Raw genomic sequence first — 14,699 nt, forward strand, 5'->3', positions numbered from 1 at the left:
AGGCTAGGGAAAATGCTAGTTGCCCAAGTTGAGCAGTTTATGCCATATACCTGTGCTGAACAGGGCACTGTGCTCTGTAGATAGGCACAAGTCCTTAAAGGGAGAGGGCCAGGGTTCAAGTCCCACCTCTGCTCCCAGTTCCAGCCTCCTGCTAATGACCATCACGGGAGGCAGCAGGTGACGGGTCAGCTACTCAGTAGCTGAGTTCTGGGCTTCTGGCTTCAGCCTGGCCAAGCTCCAGCCACTGTGGGCTTCTGGGGAGTGAACCAGAGGACAGAAGATTGATCTCTCTCTCTCTCTCTCTCTCTCTCTCTTTCCTTTTCAAACCAATGAAAAGTTTAAAAGTGAAGAGACTGAAGCTGGAGCAGACAGGAGCCAGGGCAGAAAGAACAGGAGAGAAGCAGAGCTTGCCCTGCCTGGGGCCTCCCTGAGCATGCCCCCCCCCCCCCCATTGCTAGGCTGCGGCAGACAGCTGTCATCCTGCTTAAGGCGAGTGAGGGCTGAGACTTGCTGCCTGGCGGGAGAGACTTTGGGGTGATCTTCTTGCCTGAACTCCTTATCCCCCCCTGCCTGTTGTCACCCAGGGTGCTGGTTCTTAGAGGTGGGTGTTGGGTGTTAAGACTCTGCACCCAGCCAGCAGGGATCTGGGGGAGGTGTTGACCTTAGTGGTAAATGGGAGGGGGGGGGAATTTCCAGAACATCTGTGCCCCTTGCGTCTCAGCCCCTGGCTCTGATCCGATTAATGCTGTGGCTCTGCTGTTCCTATCCGAGCTGGACTTCTCTGTGTTGTGTGTGCCCCACTTCCAGGGGCTGGGGGAACACTGTCTGAGGACAAGTTGAGCCCCTCCCCTGCCCTGGGCTGGGAGTCCTGACTCCCCCGATCTAGGACTGCTGGATTCCCTTCCTGCTGACTCATGGAGCTACCCCAGCCAAGCCTGGGCTACCTCAGTTTCCCTCTATGTGACATGGCTTTGTCTTTTCCCCTGGCCTGGGAGGAGAGTGTGAAGAAGCTAGGAGCCAATGGCAACAGGCTCAGCTCCACCTGGGGGCTCAGGAGGCTGAGAGAGCTGCAGAGAAAGTTACTGGGATGGTGGCCACCCCCAAAACCTCCAGCCACCCCAGCTCCTGCCTTACTGGTCGCTGGAAACTAAGAAGGAACTCATGTGGGGCTGGTGCAATTCCCAGAGCAGAGCTCACCTTGATCCTGAGGGGCCATTAAGCACTCCCTCCCCCCACAAAAAGGACATGAACCATGGCAGAACCAGACAGGAAAGGTGCTGGCCAGGGTCCCAGTTCTGCCCCCACCTCCCACCTGCAGACATGCTGGATATTCGTAGGAACCGTTCGCAAAGGGCTGGTGGCTCCCATTGTCAGTTCCTGAGGGGCTGGGCCTGGTTCAAGGTCACCCAACATGTGAGCAGTGGGGTCCTCAATGCAGCCTGGAGGGAGCAGGGGCTGACTGGGCTGAGTTGCCGTGGGAGGCCCTGAGGTGATGTGATGTGGGGTCCCTGGGCCAGCCAGTCATGGCCAGGCTGGGGGAGGAGCTGACTGTTTGTTGTTGCTAAGCCTGGGCCCCCGCCAGGGCAAACACGGCTCAGAGGCCTTTCCCGCCACCTGCCGAATCTCCCAGCCCAGCCTGTGCTGACCGGACAGCTGGGCGGCTGGGATGGGCTCGGAGAGCTGCCGGGTGCCTCCCCTCCAGGGCCACAGGGCAAGTCTATCCATGCAGTGGTGCTGTTGGGGGCAGCCCCCTGAGTTAGGAGGGGGGGCTGCATCTTAGGTGTCAGCCCAGCCTCCACCTCCACCTCCACCTCCACGCCCTCATCGCCAACAAGCAGAGTGGAGAAGGGGCAGACCGCACGGCCCAGGACCCAGCAGCCTCTGCTTCCCTCTCCAGCCTTGAACTCTCAGCCTCCAGCCAGGCGGTCTCTGCTCACCATGCCACAGCCTCCGCTGCACCCTACTGGCCCCGGACCCTGTGTTGCTCACAGCCGGCCTCTGGATCCTCTGCCTGGACACCTTGCAGGCCCCTGGTCTCACACCAAGCAGGCCTCTGCCTCCCTCACCACCTGGCTGACCACACCCGTGTTCCTGCTGTTCGAAGCCTTTATGCTCCTGTACCTCTGCCCTAGTGGCTGCCAGGGCTCAAGGCTCCCCACCCTGTCCCACCTCCTTGGAAAGCTCCTACCTGTTCTTCAGCACCCAAACGGAAGGTCACCTCCGGGAACCCTGCCGGAGGCTCCCAACCACCACTCACTGGACTGGCCCCTGCACCCTCCCACACAGCTCCAGCCTCAGTGTCCCAGTGTCCCCCAGTGCTCTCCATGGCTGATCTGATGGCAACGCTCCTGTCAGGTCGGAGGCAGCCGTGGGCTTGGCTCTGCCCAGGAGAGAAAGGTGTACACCAGGGTGGGGAAGGCGGGAATGAGTGTGGGGTTAGTGTTGATGGGTGGAGGGCTGCATGGGGCATGGGCAGGCCTCCTGGGAGGCAGTGCCTCTCACCTCCACCCCTGGGAGCCAGGGACTTACATCCACGGCTCTGGCTACACCCTGCTCACTTTGGTGCCTGGGAGGCACCTCTTTGAGCAAGAGCAGTGTGGATGTATGGAGGGGACAGAGAGGCAGCCCTCCTGGCTAGTCCCTCCCCTACCCAGGGCTCCAATGGTGGCTGACCTCTCGGCCAAGGCCTGCCCTGCAGCCCTGGTGTGCCTGCCCTTCCTTCCCCGAGATCTGGCCCCCAGCTTCTCTGGCCTCTGAAGCGGCTTAATGAGCCCAGATCACATGGGCTGTGCTACTGCCTGTGGGGAGGGACCAGGCCTTCTGCGGCCACCCAGCCAGACCCTGACGTCAGTGGCATTAACCGTCCACCAGTCTTGTCTAATCTCTGGTCAGTGGCGGGCCAGGTTAGGCCCACCGGAGCCAGAGCCCAAGGCCATGGAGACCCTCAGGGGCACCTGGAGGTTGTAGGTCAGGCAGGGATTGTGGTGGCTGGAGGCACTCACAGTAAATGCCCCCGCCTACAAGACTGGGGCGTGGCACTGGAGCTGACTCCAAGCCAGGTCTCTCTGATCTCTGCCCTGGACTGTGAATCAGGCAGCGGCACCCATTGATCCTGCTCCCTAAGGTGTAATTACACCGATGCCGTACATACAGCTAAGGAAGCTTCAGTCCGGGTGACTCAGGGCCCCCACATTTGCCGGGGATGGACAGGGTACAGCATCCCTAGCCCCCAGGGTCCAGGGCCAGGACTATCTGTGGGAGAGAACTCCCTGGGGGCGAGTCCAGCCCCCACCTGGTGTTCAGGCTCTTCTGTGTCCGTAACCCAGGAGGGCTGGGGACCTGGTCATCAAGACAGAGTGGCTATAGCGAAGGCCCGGTTGCCTGCTGTCTCCTGATAGCCGCCCTCCCCTCCCCACCCCTCACCGCTGGGAAGTGTCCTGGCCTGGGCCTGGCCTCTGCCCACTAAATCCCTCCTCTGTCACTGTCCCCCGCCCACCTCATCCCCCTGAGCAACCTGTTCAGGCAGAAGTCCTTAGCAGAGACAAACAGCCCCGGCTCACCCAGGCCCAAGACTGCCCAGCAGGAGTCCTGCACCCCCAGCCCATCCCCACCCTTCCCTGAGGTTTCTGAGCTGCCTCTGTGGCTGCCCCACACGCTGCCACGTCCCTAGGCCAGCCGGTGTTCTGCCTTGCTCGGACCTGTGTGCCCCGCCTGCTGCCTGTCCAGCCCACTGAAGCTCCTAGATCCCTCGGGCATGGGGACACTCTGCCCTCTGTCTGCCCCCAGGACGTCTCCCATGTGTGGCCACAGATGCACTCAACAACCTTTGCTGGGGGCATCACATGGGCTGGGTCAGCTCCACAGGCCCAGACCCCGGTTGCTGAGACACTTGGCTCTCTCTGTCACACCGGGGGTCCCCCAGCACACCACTCCTTTCAGCCTCTGTTCCCACTCTGGCCCCCAGGAAAAACACATGCCCCTATATACAGATTTTTATGAAAAATGTTAGTGATGATTCGTTCCAGATGCAGATCTCTTAAGATTAGAAAGATAGTACTAGGGCTGGCGCTGTGGCATAGCAGGTAAGGCTGCTGCCTGCAGTGCCGGCATCCTAGATGGGCACTGGTTCTAGTCCCGGCTGCTCCACTTCTGATCCAGCTCTTTGCTGTGGCCTGGGAAAGCAGTAGAAGATGGCCCAAGTCTTTGGGCTCCTGCACCCATGTGGGAGACCCGGAAGAAGCTCCTGGCTCCGGATTGGGGTAGCTCCAGTCATGTGGCCAATTGGGGAGTGAACCAGCGGATGGAAAACCTCTCTCTCTCTCTCTCTCTCTCTGCTTCTCCTCTCTCTGTGTAACTCTGACTTTCAAGTAAATAAATAAATCTTTTTTTTTTTTTGACAGGCAGAGTTAGACAGTGAGAGAGACAGAGAGAAAGGTCTTCCTTCTGTTGGTTCACCCCCCAAATGGCCAGTGCGCTGCACCGATCCGAAGCCAAGAGCCAGGCACTTCCTCCCGGTTTCCCATGCGGGTGCAAGGCCCAAGCAATTGGACCATCCTCCACTGCCTTCCCGGGCCACAGCAGAGAGCTGGACTGGAAGAGGAGCAACCGGGACTAGAACGCGGGGTGCTGGCACCGCAGGCAGAGGATTAACCTAGTGAGCTACGACGCCAGCCATGAATAAATAAATCTTTAAAAAAATAGTATTGGTTTTTGGCCCCATTAAAGCCAAGAAAATAAAATTATAACAAAGTCTGCTTTAGGTATAAAATCTAAGCTTAAAATAATGAGTTTTAATATACCTACTATCAAATTTTTCAATGGTTTCAACATGCAACAATTTTAATGTTCTGGAAAAAAGGTAACTGTTAGAAATAAGTAAAACAGTGAAAAGGCTGTGAACAGACTGTGAGACAGTGTTTACAGATCATATCTGGTAAGGGATTATCCTCCAGAGTGTAAGGAGATCTCCTAACACCCAACAACAACAAAATAACACGACTCAAAAACAGGCAAAGGACTTGAACAGGCATTTCTCCAGAGAAGATATGCAAATGGCCAATGGCACAGGATAATATGCTCAACATCACCAGTCTAGGGAAATGCCGTTCAAAACCACAACACAGGGGCCGGCACAGCAGGTTAACGCCCTGGCCTGAAGCACAGGCATCCCATATGGGTACCGGTTCTAATCCTGCTGCTCCTCTTCCCGTCCAGCTCTCTGCTGTAGCCTGGGAAAGCAGTAGAAGATGGCCCAAGTCCTTGGGCTCCTGCACCCATGAGGGAGACCCGGAAGAAGCTCCAGGCTCCTGGCTTCTGTCTGGCCCAGCTCCAGCTGTTTCAGACATTTGGGGAGTGAACCAGCATATGAAAGACCTCTCTCTGTCTCTGTCTCTCCCTCACTCTCTGTATAAAATAAATCTTCACACACACACACACACAGTGGTGAAGCACTGCTTATGATCCTCACGCCATACTGGAGAGCGCCGTTGGAGTCCCGGCTGCTCCGTGTCAGATCCAGCTCCCTACTTATGTGCCTGGGAAAGCAGCAGATGATGCCAACAGCAGAGCCCCTGTGACCCATCTGGAAGACTTGGATGGAGTTTTTGGCTCCTGGCTTCAGCCTGGCTCAGCCCTGGCTGTCGCAGCCATTTAGGGAGTGAACCAGTGTATGAAAGATCTTCTATATCTCCCTCTGTCTCATCTTTCTCTCTCTCTCTCTCTCTCTCTCTCTCTCTCACACACACACACACACACACACACACACCCTCTGCCTTTTAAATAAATAAATAAACCTTAAAGAAAAACATGATGAGATAGCATCTCCCATCATTAGGCAGGCTGCTATGGATGACGGTGTAGTGCTAGGGTGGCAGGGGTGTAGAGCGCCTGGATCCTTGTGCACTATTGGTAGGAATGCAGAATGGTATAGTCACTTTGGAAAGCGGCTTCTCAAAACATCTAAAATGGAATCACCAGGGTAGGTTTTTGGCCCCGGGATGAAGCTGGTGGGGGTGCCTACATCCGACATTGGAGTGTGCCAGTTCAAGTCCCAGCTCTGATCCCAGCTTCCTGTTAATACACACCCCTGGAGGCAGCAGGGGATGACTCAAGCCCTTGGGTCCCTGCCACCCATGTGGGGAACTTTGATTCAGTTTCCAGCTCCTGATTTTGGTCTGTGAGCCAGACTGTTGCAGCCATTTGGGAGGAAGATCAGTGGATGGGAGCTCTGTCTGTCTGTGTTTCTCTGCCTTTCCAGTAAAATTTTTTTTATTAAAGATTGAAAGGCACAGTTACAGAGAGAGGGGAGACACATAGTGAGATCTTCCATCCACTGGTTCACTCCCCAAATGGCTGCAACAGCTGGGGCTGGGCCAGGCCACAGCCAGGAGCCAGGAGCTTAGTCCAAGTCTCCCACATGGGTGCAGGGGCCCAAGCACTTGGACCATCCTCCACTGCTTTCCCAGGCCATTAGCAGGGAGCTGGGTCAAAATTAGAGCAGCTGGCACTCAAACCGGTGCCCCTACGGGATGCCAGCACTGCAGGCTCTGTCTTAACCCACTACACCACAGCGCCGGCCCCTCCAATAAAATTTTAAAAATAGAAACTTAAAAAAAAATGACCATATGATTCACCAATTCAAGTTCTGGGTATATATCCAAAAGAGTTGCAAACAGGTCCTCAAAGAGAGTTCTGTATACTAATGTTCATAGCAGCATTAGTCATGGCAGCTAAGACACTGAAGCCACCCAAGGGTCCGCTGATTGACAGCTGGGTCCGCCAATGTGGCAGAGCCATAAAAGAGAGGAAATTCTGACACAGGGTACAGCCTGGATGGACCTGGAGAGCATCATGCTAAGTCACCAGCAGGCAGACACTGGATGACTCCACTCACATGTGGTGCCCAGAAACCGCAGTCATGAAGACAGAAAGAGGCAGTGGCTGCCGGGGCGGGGGTGGGGGGGGGATGGGAGTTCCCTGTGAACTGCACAGAGTTCGGTTTTATAAGACAAAAAGGTTGTGGAGATGGGGGTGGTGATAGTGTGCTTCCTACCACCGAACTAGGTCCTTAAATATGGTCAACAGTGACTTCTAGTTTTAAAAAAAATATTTATTTGGGGCCAGCGCTGTGGCATAGCAGGTAAAGCTGCCACCTGCAGTGCCAGCATCCCATATGGCCGCTGGTTCGAGTCCCAGCTGCTCCACTTCTGACCCAGCTCTCTGCTGTAGCCTGGGAAAGCAGTGGAAGATGGCCCAAGGCCTTGGGCCGCTGTACCCACGTGGGAGGCCTAGAGGAAGCTCCTGGCTCCTGGCTTTGGATCAGCTCAGCTCCAGCCATTGCAGCCATCTGGGGAGTGAACCAGTGGATGGAAGACCTCTCTCCCTGTCTGTGCCTCTGCCTCTCAAATAAATACATTTTTAAAAATATATGCATTTATATTTATTTATTTATTGAAAGTGAGAGTTATAGAGAGGGGGGGAGACGGAGAGAAAGTTGTGTTTTTTTTTTTCCCCTGGGCGCAGCAGACTTTGTTGATGGTTACCCGACAAGGCAGGGCTCCCTAAGCCCCTAAAAGCATGAAACACTTCACGGATTTGCTGGTCATCCTTCAGCAAATGCCACGTTATTCATCTCTGCATTGTGCCAACTTTAGTACTGTGCTGCCAAAGCGAGCATAGATTTTTTTTTTAAGATTTATTTTATTTATTTGAAAGGCACAGTTATAGACAGAGAGAGGGAAAGACAGAGAGGTCTTCCATCCTCAGGTTCACTCCCCAAAAGGTTGCAAAGGCCTGGGGTAGCTAGGCCAAAGCCAGGAGCCAGGAGCTTCTTCCAGGTCTCCCATGTGGGTGCAGGGGCCCAAGTACCTGGACCATCTTCCCCTGCTTCCCCAGGTGCACTCGCAGGGAGCTGGATTGGTAGTGGAACAGCTGGGACTCAATCAGGCCCCCTGTGGGATGCCGGCACTGCAGGCGGAGGCTTTACCTTATTAGCACAGGCACCGAGGGGCCCTGCGTGTTGTGGTTAAGCCCGCATCCTACAGTGGAGTGCTGGGCTGAGTCCTGGACCCTATGCTTCTGATTCAGCTTCCTTGTGGGAGGCTCAAATGGGAATTCCCGTCTACTGGCCTCGGCCTGGCCCAGCCTGGGCTGTTGTGGCCATTTGGGGACTGACCCAGCAGATGAAAGCGCGTGCTCTCTCTCTCTCTCTCTCTTACTCTCTGTAACTTTGCCTTTCAAATTAAAAAAATACATATTTAAAAAAAAAACACTGCATTAATATATTATTTGGTTATTTAATTTTTAAAACATTTTATTTACTTTTTATTTATTTGAAAGGCAGAATCAAGACACACACACACAGATGGAGAGAAATCTTCCAATCACTGCTCACTTCCCAAATGCCCAAAATAGGCACTGCCGCCTAAGGTGTGCACTAGCAGGAAGCTGGAATTGGAAATGGAGCCAGGACTGGAACCCAGGCAACTCTGATACAGGATGAGGGCATCTCGAAGGGCCCTGTCACTGCTGTGTTGAGCACCTGCCCGTAACTGAATTTCTTGGCAGCACCTTAAATTTTGCCCTTGGGTTGAGGGCCTCCCTTGCCCCACCTCAAGCCCAGCCTCCCAGAAGTCCCAGCTCCAAAGCGTTGCCTGCCTTGGAGCCTCAAAGAAAGCTCAAGCTAAGGGATCTGGGACTTAGCACCTGCCCACGGCGCCCAGCCTGGCTCCTCCTCCCCAATCCCAGCCTGGCTCCTCCTTCCCAATCCGCGACCCCCCAGCCCTGCACACACCCCCATCTTACACACTCTACTGTCCCCGCCAGACTGAGCCCCTACCTCAAACTCCTTCTGGATCCAAGCCTGTCCCAGGGGACCTCTCCCTTAGCTCCTCCTCCTCAACCTCCCTCAAGAGGCACAACTTGGTCCTGTAGCCCCCAGGTGCCCCCCACCCTGTCCCGGGTCACCTCAGGCCAAACGCTTCTCCACAGAAGCCACGGCCTTCACACTTCATGTCCCGGCCAGCCCTGGGCACTTAACAGATGTGCAGGACCTGTGAAATTTTAGCTCCCCCACCCCCAGCCCAAGAAAGGACAGCCAGGGCCTGATGCAAAGTTTTATTGCTGGATCTGCGCACGCAGCTAAGGGGAGTGCAAACTGTGCCACGGCCTTGCAGACAAAAGCTCCGTGTCCCCGCCCGCGGCACAGGCCCTGGCCCCTGGACAGAAGCAAGCCTCGGTACTGGGTGAGGAGAGCAGGGGCAGGGAGGTGGGGGACAGGGGCCCCATCCCTGGCGGCTCACGCATGGCCCTCAGTTTGGAATGAGCCCTGAGTACAGGTACAGCAGGACCACCTGGGGTCTTGTGCAGTGCCTGCCTCCTGAGTTAGACACTTTTGGGCATGGCCTGGGCCTCAGTCTTATTCCCACTCCTTTGCCTGGGGACGATCGATGGGAGCTGGACTCTGCCCACAGCCGCCCCTCAGGGTAGTTCAACTATTGGCCCTCGCCAGACCAGCCCCTGGGCCTGCCAGCCCCGAAAGCTATCTGTGGGTGGGTGAGTAGGGCGTGGGTCTCCAGTCCAAGGACAGAGCGGGTGGGGGAGTCCGGTGGGGAGGGGGTGCCTCTGAGCCTGTCTCAGGGGAAGGCTCAGTGGGCATGTCTCCCTGGCTACTGGGGCTCCCCGGGCTGCCCCCTACTCACTCAATTATCTGGATGGAGGGGCTGCACAGGCCAGAGCTAGCTTGGACTTTGGACCCCTGAAAGTGCTGGGCGGGAGAGTCACTGTCTGAACTTGCCACACAGAAGTGGACCAGCTACTGCTAAGTAGCAGGCCTGCTGGGGGAGGGGCAGCCCTGCCCTCCTGCCCTCCTGCCACCTGGGGAGGGAGGGGTCTGTGTGGAGCCCAGCCCCACCAGGTGAGTGGTGGCCCCCAGGGGGCAGGAGCGCTGCAGGAGATTGGTGATTCCAGCACTGCTGAGTCACTGCGGGCTCTGGTTGCCCCAGGTGCTGCCTGGTCCCAGCTGGGGCTGGCCGCTGTGTGTCCGAGAGAACAGTGCCACCAGGCTGTGATACAGGGCTGGGCTGGGGGCGTGAGGGAGGGTCTGCACTTGGGGCGAGGCAGGGCTCAGCGCTTGGAGTCTGTGGTTGGTGAGGCGGCAGGCGGCGGGCTGGGGCCCAGCAGTCCTGGGGGGCTGGGAGGGTTCTGGGGGCTGGAGGCTACAAGGCGGCTAGAGCTACAGGGTCCCGGGGCTCGCGTTCAGGCTTCTGGGAAGACAAGGGAAGGGGTCAGCGTCCCTGAGCTTCAAATGAATGCGTTCAGGCTGTGTGGCCCCGGAAGCTGTGACACCCCGGATGGTTGAGCGCAGGCCATGTGGGGGGGGGGGTGCGGCCCGGAAGTACTGGAGGCTGGAGTTTGGGAGCAGGGTGGGCTGGGGAGCTGGGGGCCTGGGGACTACAGTGGAGGGGCGGGCGGCAGCCCGGCCGGCGGGGACCCCACCTCAGAAGAGGCCGCAGTCTTTGAGGTTCTCCTTGATGATGATGTCGGTGACGGCGTCGAAGACGAACTTGACGTTCTGTGTGTCGGTGGCGCACGTCATGTGGGAGTAGATCTCCTTGACGTCGCGACGCATATTGAGCTCCAGGAACTGCACCTTGATGTAGTTGCCCGCGTCCTCGTAGGTGTTGGGCCCTGTGGAGAGCGCGCGGGTCTCACTCCCGGCCCGGACCGCGGGCCCTGGACGCCGCCCAGAGGCCGCCCCGCGCCGCGCCGCGCACCGTCGTAGTCCGGGAAGCAGATGCTGAGGTGGGCCTTCTTGATCTTCTCGGAGAAGACGTCCTTCTTGTTCAGGAAGAGCACGATGGACGTGGTGGCGAAGTAGCGGTGGTTACAGATGCTGTTGAACAGGTGCAGGCTCTCGTGCATGCGGTTCTGCGGGGGGCGGGGCGGGCAGCGGCTGTCGGGCACCGGGGGGGCCGGCGGCGGCCTCCGCGCTGCCCCCGCGTCGGCCCCGGGCCCCGCCGGGCACTCACCACCTCGTCGTCCTCCACCAGCACCATGTCGTAGGCGCTGAGCGCCGCGATGAAGATGATGCAGGTCACGCCCTCGAAGCAATGGATCCACTTCTTGCGCTCCGAGCGCTGCCCGCCCACGTCGAACATCCTGCGGGGCAACAGCGCCGGCGGCGGCGGGAGCCTGAGCCCGCGCCTCGGCGCCCCGGGGGCCGCGCGCGCACCGCCGCCCCCGCCCCGCGCCTCCCAGCGCCGCCCGGTGCCCCGCGCTCCGCGCAGCCGCGCCGTCGTACCGGAAGTTGAGGTCCTTGAAGGAGAACTGTGTCTCGATGATGCCGGTGGTCTTGACTCGCGAGCGCAGCACGTCCTGCTCGGTGGGCACGTAGCCCGGGGTCACCAGGCGCTCCAGGTCCGAGAGGTAGCTGCGGAGAGCCGGCGTGTGGGCGCGCGGGCGGCGCGGCGCCCCAGGGCAGGGCCCGCCCGTGCCCGCGCCCCGAGCCGCCCGCGCTCACTAGCCCGCCGAGTCGTTGAGCTGGTACTCGGAGGCGCGCTCGAAGCAGGCCTGGATACCCGAGTCCTTCCACAGCCGCTGGATGATGTCCGACATCTCCTTGGGCATCGTGCCTTCCTCGATGGTGTCTGCCATGTGCATCAGCTTGCGGGCGTCGTCCTGCGGGCAGGGCGCGAGGCGTCGGTGGCCACCAGGGCCCCGCCGCGCGCGCCCCGAGCCCCCCACCCCCACCCAAGTCCCGCTCCGCCCGTTCCCAGCGCACCTGGCGCGCAGAGTCTCCGTACTGGATGTTGAGTGTGGTCATGGCGCGCACGATGGCCAAGATGGACTGTAGCGTATTGCCATAGATGATGGCGATGAACTCCAGGCACTCTTCCAGAGAGTACCCGTCCTGGTGGATAATCCTGTGGCCAGGGCGAGCAGGGTCAGCGGCCTGTGGGGCCGGCGGTGAGGCGCACGCGCGCCCATCCCCACCGCGGGACCCCAGGCCGGGCGAGGGCACTCACTTCATCTGCTTGACGATGGTGCTCTTCCCGGACTCACCAGCACCTGAAAGGGAGGCCATGCCTCAGAGCAGCGCCCAGTGTCCCCTGGTCCCGACGCCGAGCGTGGGGTGGACGGGTGGACCTGCCGGCCGACCCCAGTCACCCCGACCCGCCCCCCCCGCCCCGATACAGAGTCAAGTACCGACGCCCTGGTGGAAGGCCGCATGTGGATGTCAGGAAAGTGAGCAAAAGAGGCCTACGAGGGGGACCGGTGACGACCACTGTGCGCGCGGGTCTCTGAGACCTGCCGCCTGTAGTATGCTGAGACCAAGCTAATCCTGGAGCGCCACCTTGTGGGCATCTCTGGTGCTGCCCGCGCGGGATAATTTGAGCCGGGTCACCCCCTGTTTTTCTCCACAAGGAAGGTGGGCGGGCTCCAAGAGGCTCAGAGAGAATTAGCGCCTTTGGGTGGGAGAGAGGACAGAGCTGACATCCTTTCTGATCCTGTCCCCGCGAGGGCCTTGGACATAGTTAATGGGATTTCCGGCTTAGCCTCTCTGCCTCCTCTAACCCGGCTTGGTCTCTACGGATACCTCCAGCTTGACTGGGTGGAGTCTGCCCCTTTCTCTTAATGCAGGTCCTTTCCCTTGGTGGTGGTGGTGGGGGATTGGCAGTGGCCTTGGGGCAGGCCTGGATCAGTCCCACCTCCCCTCGCTACACTATCCATGGAACCATGGCCTAGGCTTTGTTAACCTTCCACACCCCTCCACCTGCTTTGCCCTGGCACCTGGGGACCATTTTTGTAAATCCAGATGGTCCTGGAGTCACCCTACTCCCTGGGGGATGGTGGCCTCCTTCCCAAGGGAGCAGCTGGATGTGGGGCTCCCAGTGAGGCCCCTAGTTCCTGAGCTCTGCCCAGCAGGCCCACCAAACCCAAGGCTGGAGTGTGAGGGCGCAGGCAGGGACCAGAGTGTGCCTTCTGCACACACTGGGTCAGAGTGAACTTGGCACACACCCCTGGGGAGTGGCAACTTCCCGAGGCGGGGCCCTCTGGAGAGGTTCTCCATGGATGCCCAGCCTCCGGGAATGCGTGGCCAGGGTTCCTGCCCTGTGCCCTGCCCTGGCCAGGGTTCCTGCTCTGTGCCCAGGCCACCACCCCACCATTGATGCCCCGCGGGGCCCTACCCAGCAGCAGCAGCTTCACCGTCCGAGCATCCTTCTCCGCGTCCTCTTTCAACTTCTTCTCCAGCTCCCTGGAGTGCTTCTCCTCGGCACTGGCCCCGGCCCCCATGTTCCAACAACAGCTGAGGGCACAGAGTGGGCAGGCAGTTCTTCTGGACGCAGGGGGTCCTAAGAGCCAGGCTCAGGCCAGCCTCTGGCCTCCCCTGCTGCCTTTCTGGTCCTGGGACTGGCAATCAAATGGCTCTCTGCAGACTTGTGGGGGCCCTGGGAGGGGGGGCTGCTTAGTGGGATTTGGGGGCTAGGAGTGCCCAAGAGCCAATCAGAGACAAGGACAGGTGAATCCAGCTCAGTCCCCCAACCTTTCTAATCAGGCTGGCGTGGCCCCAATCCTTGCACCGCTGACTCTGCACCCCTGTGTCCCCTCCCCAGCCCTCCAGGAAGGATCCTAGACACGGCCCTGCCTCCACCCCAGAGCAAGGAGACACCTTCAAGAGGGTTGGCGCTCCAAAAGGGAAGCACGGGTCCTCCAGCCCTGGGGGCAGGGAGGCAGAAGCAGGCGTGGGGCACCTACACCTGCCCAGCAGAGGCTCAAAGGGCCACTCAGCAGGTGGTGCGTGTGGAGAGCCAGGTGGCTTGGAGCAGAGCCCCGCAGGGAGTTAGGAGGAGGAAGGGAAGCACTGCACTGCCCCACAGAGGGCAGGACCTCCGCACACGTCCATGCGTCCGCCGGACTCTGCTGCACAAGCCTGGTCGCGTGTGGCTCCATGCAAGGCAACGACACGACATGTACACTCATGGGTGCATGTGTGCACGTCCCATGCCTGTGTGAAGTGCATGGGCTCTTCCACGTGAGTGTCCTGTGCCTGCCAGTACATGGATGTGCATGTGTGTGGCGGCACCTGTGTGCGTCTCTTCAGGTGCAAAGGTATCCTGTGGGTTCACGCGTGTGGTGCATGCCTACGCGAATGCCAAGGAGCCTGTGTGTGCTGTTTACAGGGGCACACAGTGCCTATGCCTACGCCTGCGTGTGCATTTGGACACAACAGTCTCAGACCTGCAGAGGTGGCGGGGCCTGTGGTCACACGGGGACACAGAATCCCGGAGCAGGTCTGGTGCTGCCCTGCTGTCTCCTGTCGGCACTTTGGGTGCCCTGTTGAGCACTTCAGGCTGGACACTCCCCGACAGCCATCAGGAAACCCCAATGTAGGCCTCAAGGGCCCCCCCAGAGGCCCTGAGCCCCCTGGCTGGCCTCTCCCTCTGGAAGCTGCCTGCCTGTTGGGACTCAACTGGCGCAGAGACCACGAGGGGGTGCCAGGGCCCCAGACACGGAGCCCTGGGGGCTGTCCCCGAACAGGAAGTGGCTCTTGTGTCCACACCCACCTTGGTGGGTGAGCGGGGATGTGGCCGGGAAATGATTTAATTTGTGCCAATTTCATCCTCAGCTCCATCCGCACTCCCAGGTCCTGGAAGCCCAACCTGGTTTCCCCCAAAGTGGGGCCACCCTCTGCCCCCCAG

The 14,699-nt window shown here is 59.1% G+C and overlaps 1 protein-coding gene and 1 non-coding gene across 3 annotated transcripts; both read right to left on the reverse strand.

The window, feature by feature from the left end:
- Positions 1-7,569: 7,569 nt before the first annotated feature.
- On the reverse strand, positions 7,570-7,674 carry LOC127492541 (U6 spliceosomal RNA). Its single transcript, XR_007922051.1, has one exon. It is a non-coding gene; the product is annotated as a U6 spliceosomal RNA (small nuclear RNA).
- A 1,426-nt stretch (positions 7,675-9,100) lies between these two features.
- On the reverse strand, positions 9,101-13,435 carry GNAT1 (G protein subunit alpha transducin 1). Of its 2 annotated transcripts, none has more exons than XM_051851631.2 (8): positions 13,188-13,435; positions 12,024-12,066; positions 11,780-11,921; positions 11,519-11,676; positions 11,300-11,428; positions 11,028-11,157; positions 10,773-10,926; positions 9,101-10,686 (listed from the first exon to the last, which is right to left on the reverse strand). In XM_051851631.2, the coding sequence occupies exons 1-8, from the start codon at positions 13,291-13,293 to the stop codon at positions 10,496-10,498; spliced, it is 1,053 nt and encodes a 350-aa protein (XP_051707591.1). In that variant the 5' UTR covers positions 13,294-13,435; the 3' UTR covers positions 9,101-10,495. The 2 variants fall into 2 exon arrangements, with proteins under 2 accessions (XP_051707591.1, XP_051707590.1); XM_051851630.2 differs by lacking the exon at positions 13,188-13,435 and adding an exon at positions 12,205-12,378.
- Positions 13,436-14,699: the final 1,264 nt, after the last annotated feature.

The sequence above is a fragment of the Oryctolagus cuniculus genome, chromosome 10 (genome assembly GCF_964237555.1).
Source record: "Oryctolagus cuniculus chromosome 10, mOryCun1.1, whole genome shotgun sequence".
NCBI classification, from domain to species: domain Eukaryota; kingdom Metazoa; phylum Chordata; class Mammalia; order Lagomorpha; family Leporidae; genus Oryctolagus; species Oryctolagus cuniculus.

What these genes read in the sequence shown, in the direction of transcription:
- GNAT1 (XM_051851631.2), bottom strand. Translation starts at nt 13,293, where the DNA reads ATGGGGGCCGGGGCCAGTGCCGAGGAGAAGCACTCCAGGGAGCTGGAG. An exon ending in GGTGAAGCTGCTGCTGCTGG is followed by an intron (nt 12,067 to 13,187) that starts GTAGGGCCCCGC and finishes CCTCCCTTTCAG; the next exon opens with GTGCTGGTGAGTCCGGGAAG. An exon ending in ACCATCGTCAAGCAGATGAA is followed by an intron (nt 11,922 to 12,023) that starts GTGAGTGCCCTC and finishes CCCTGGCCACAG; the next exon opens with GATTATCCACCAGGACGGGT.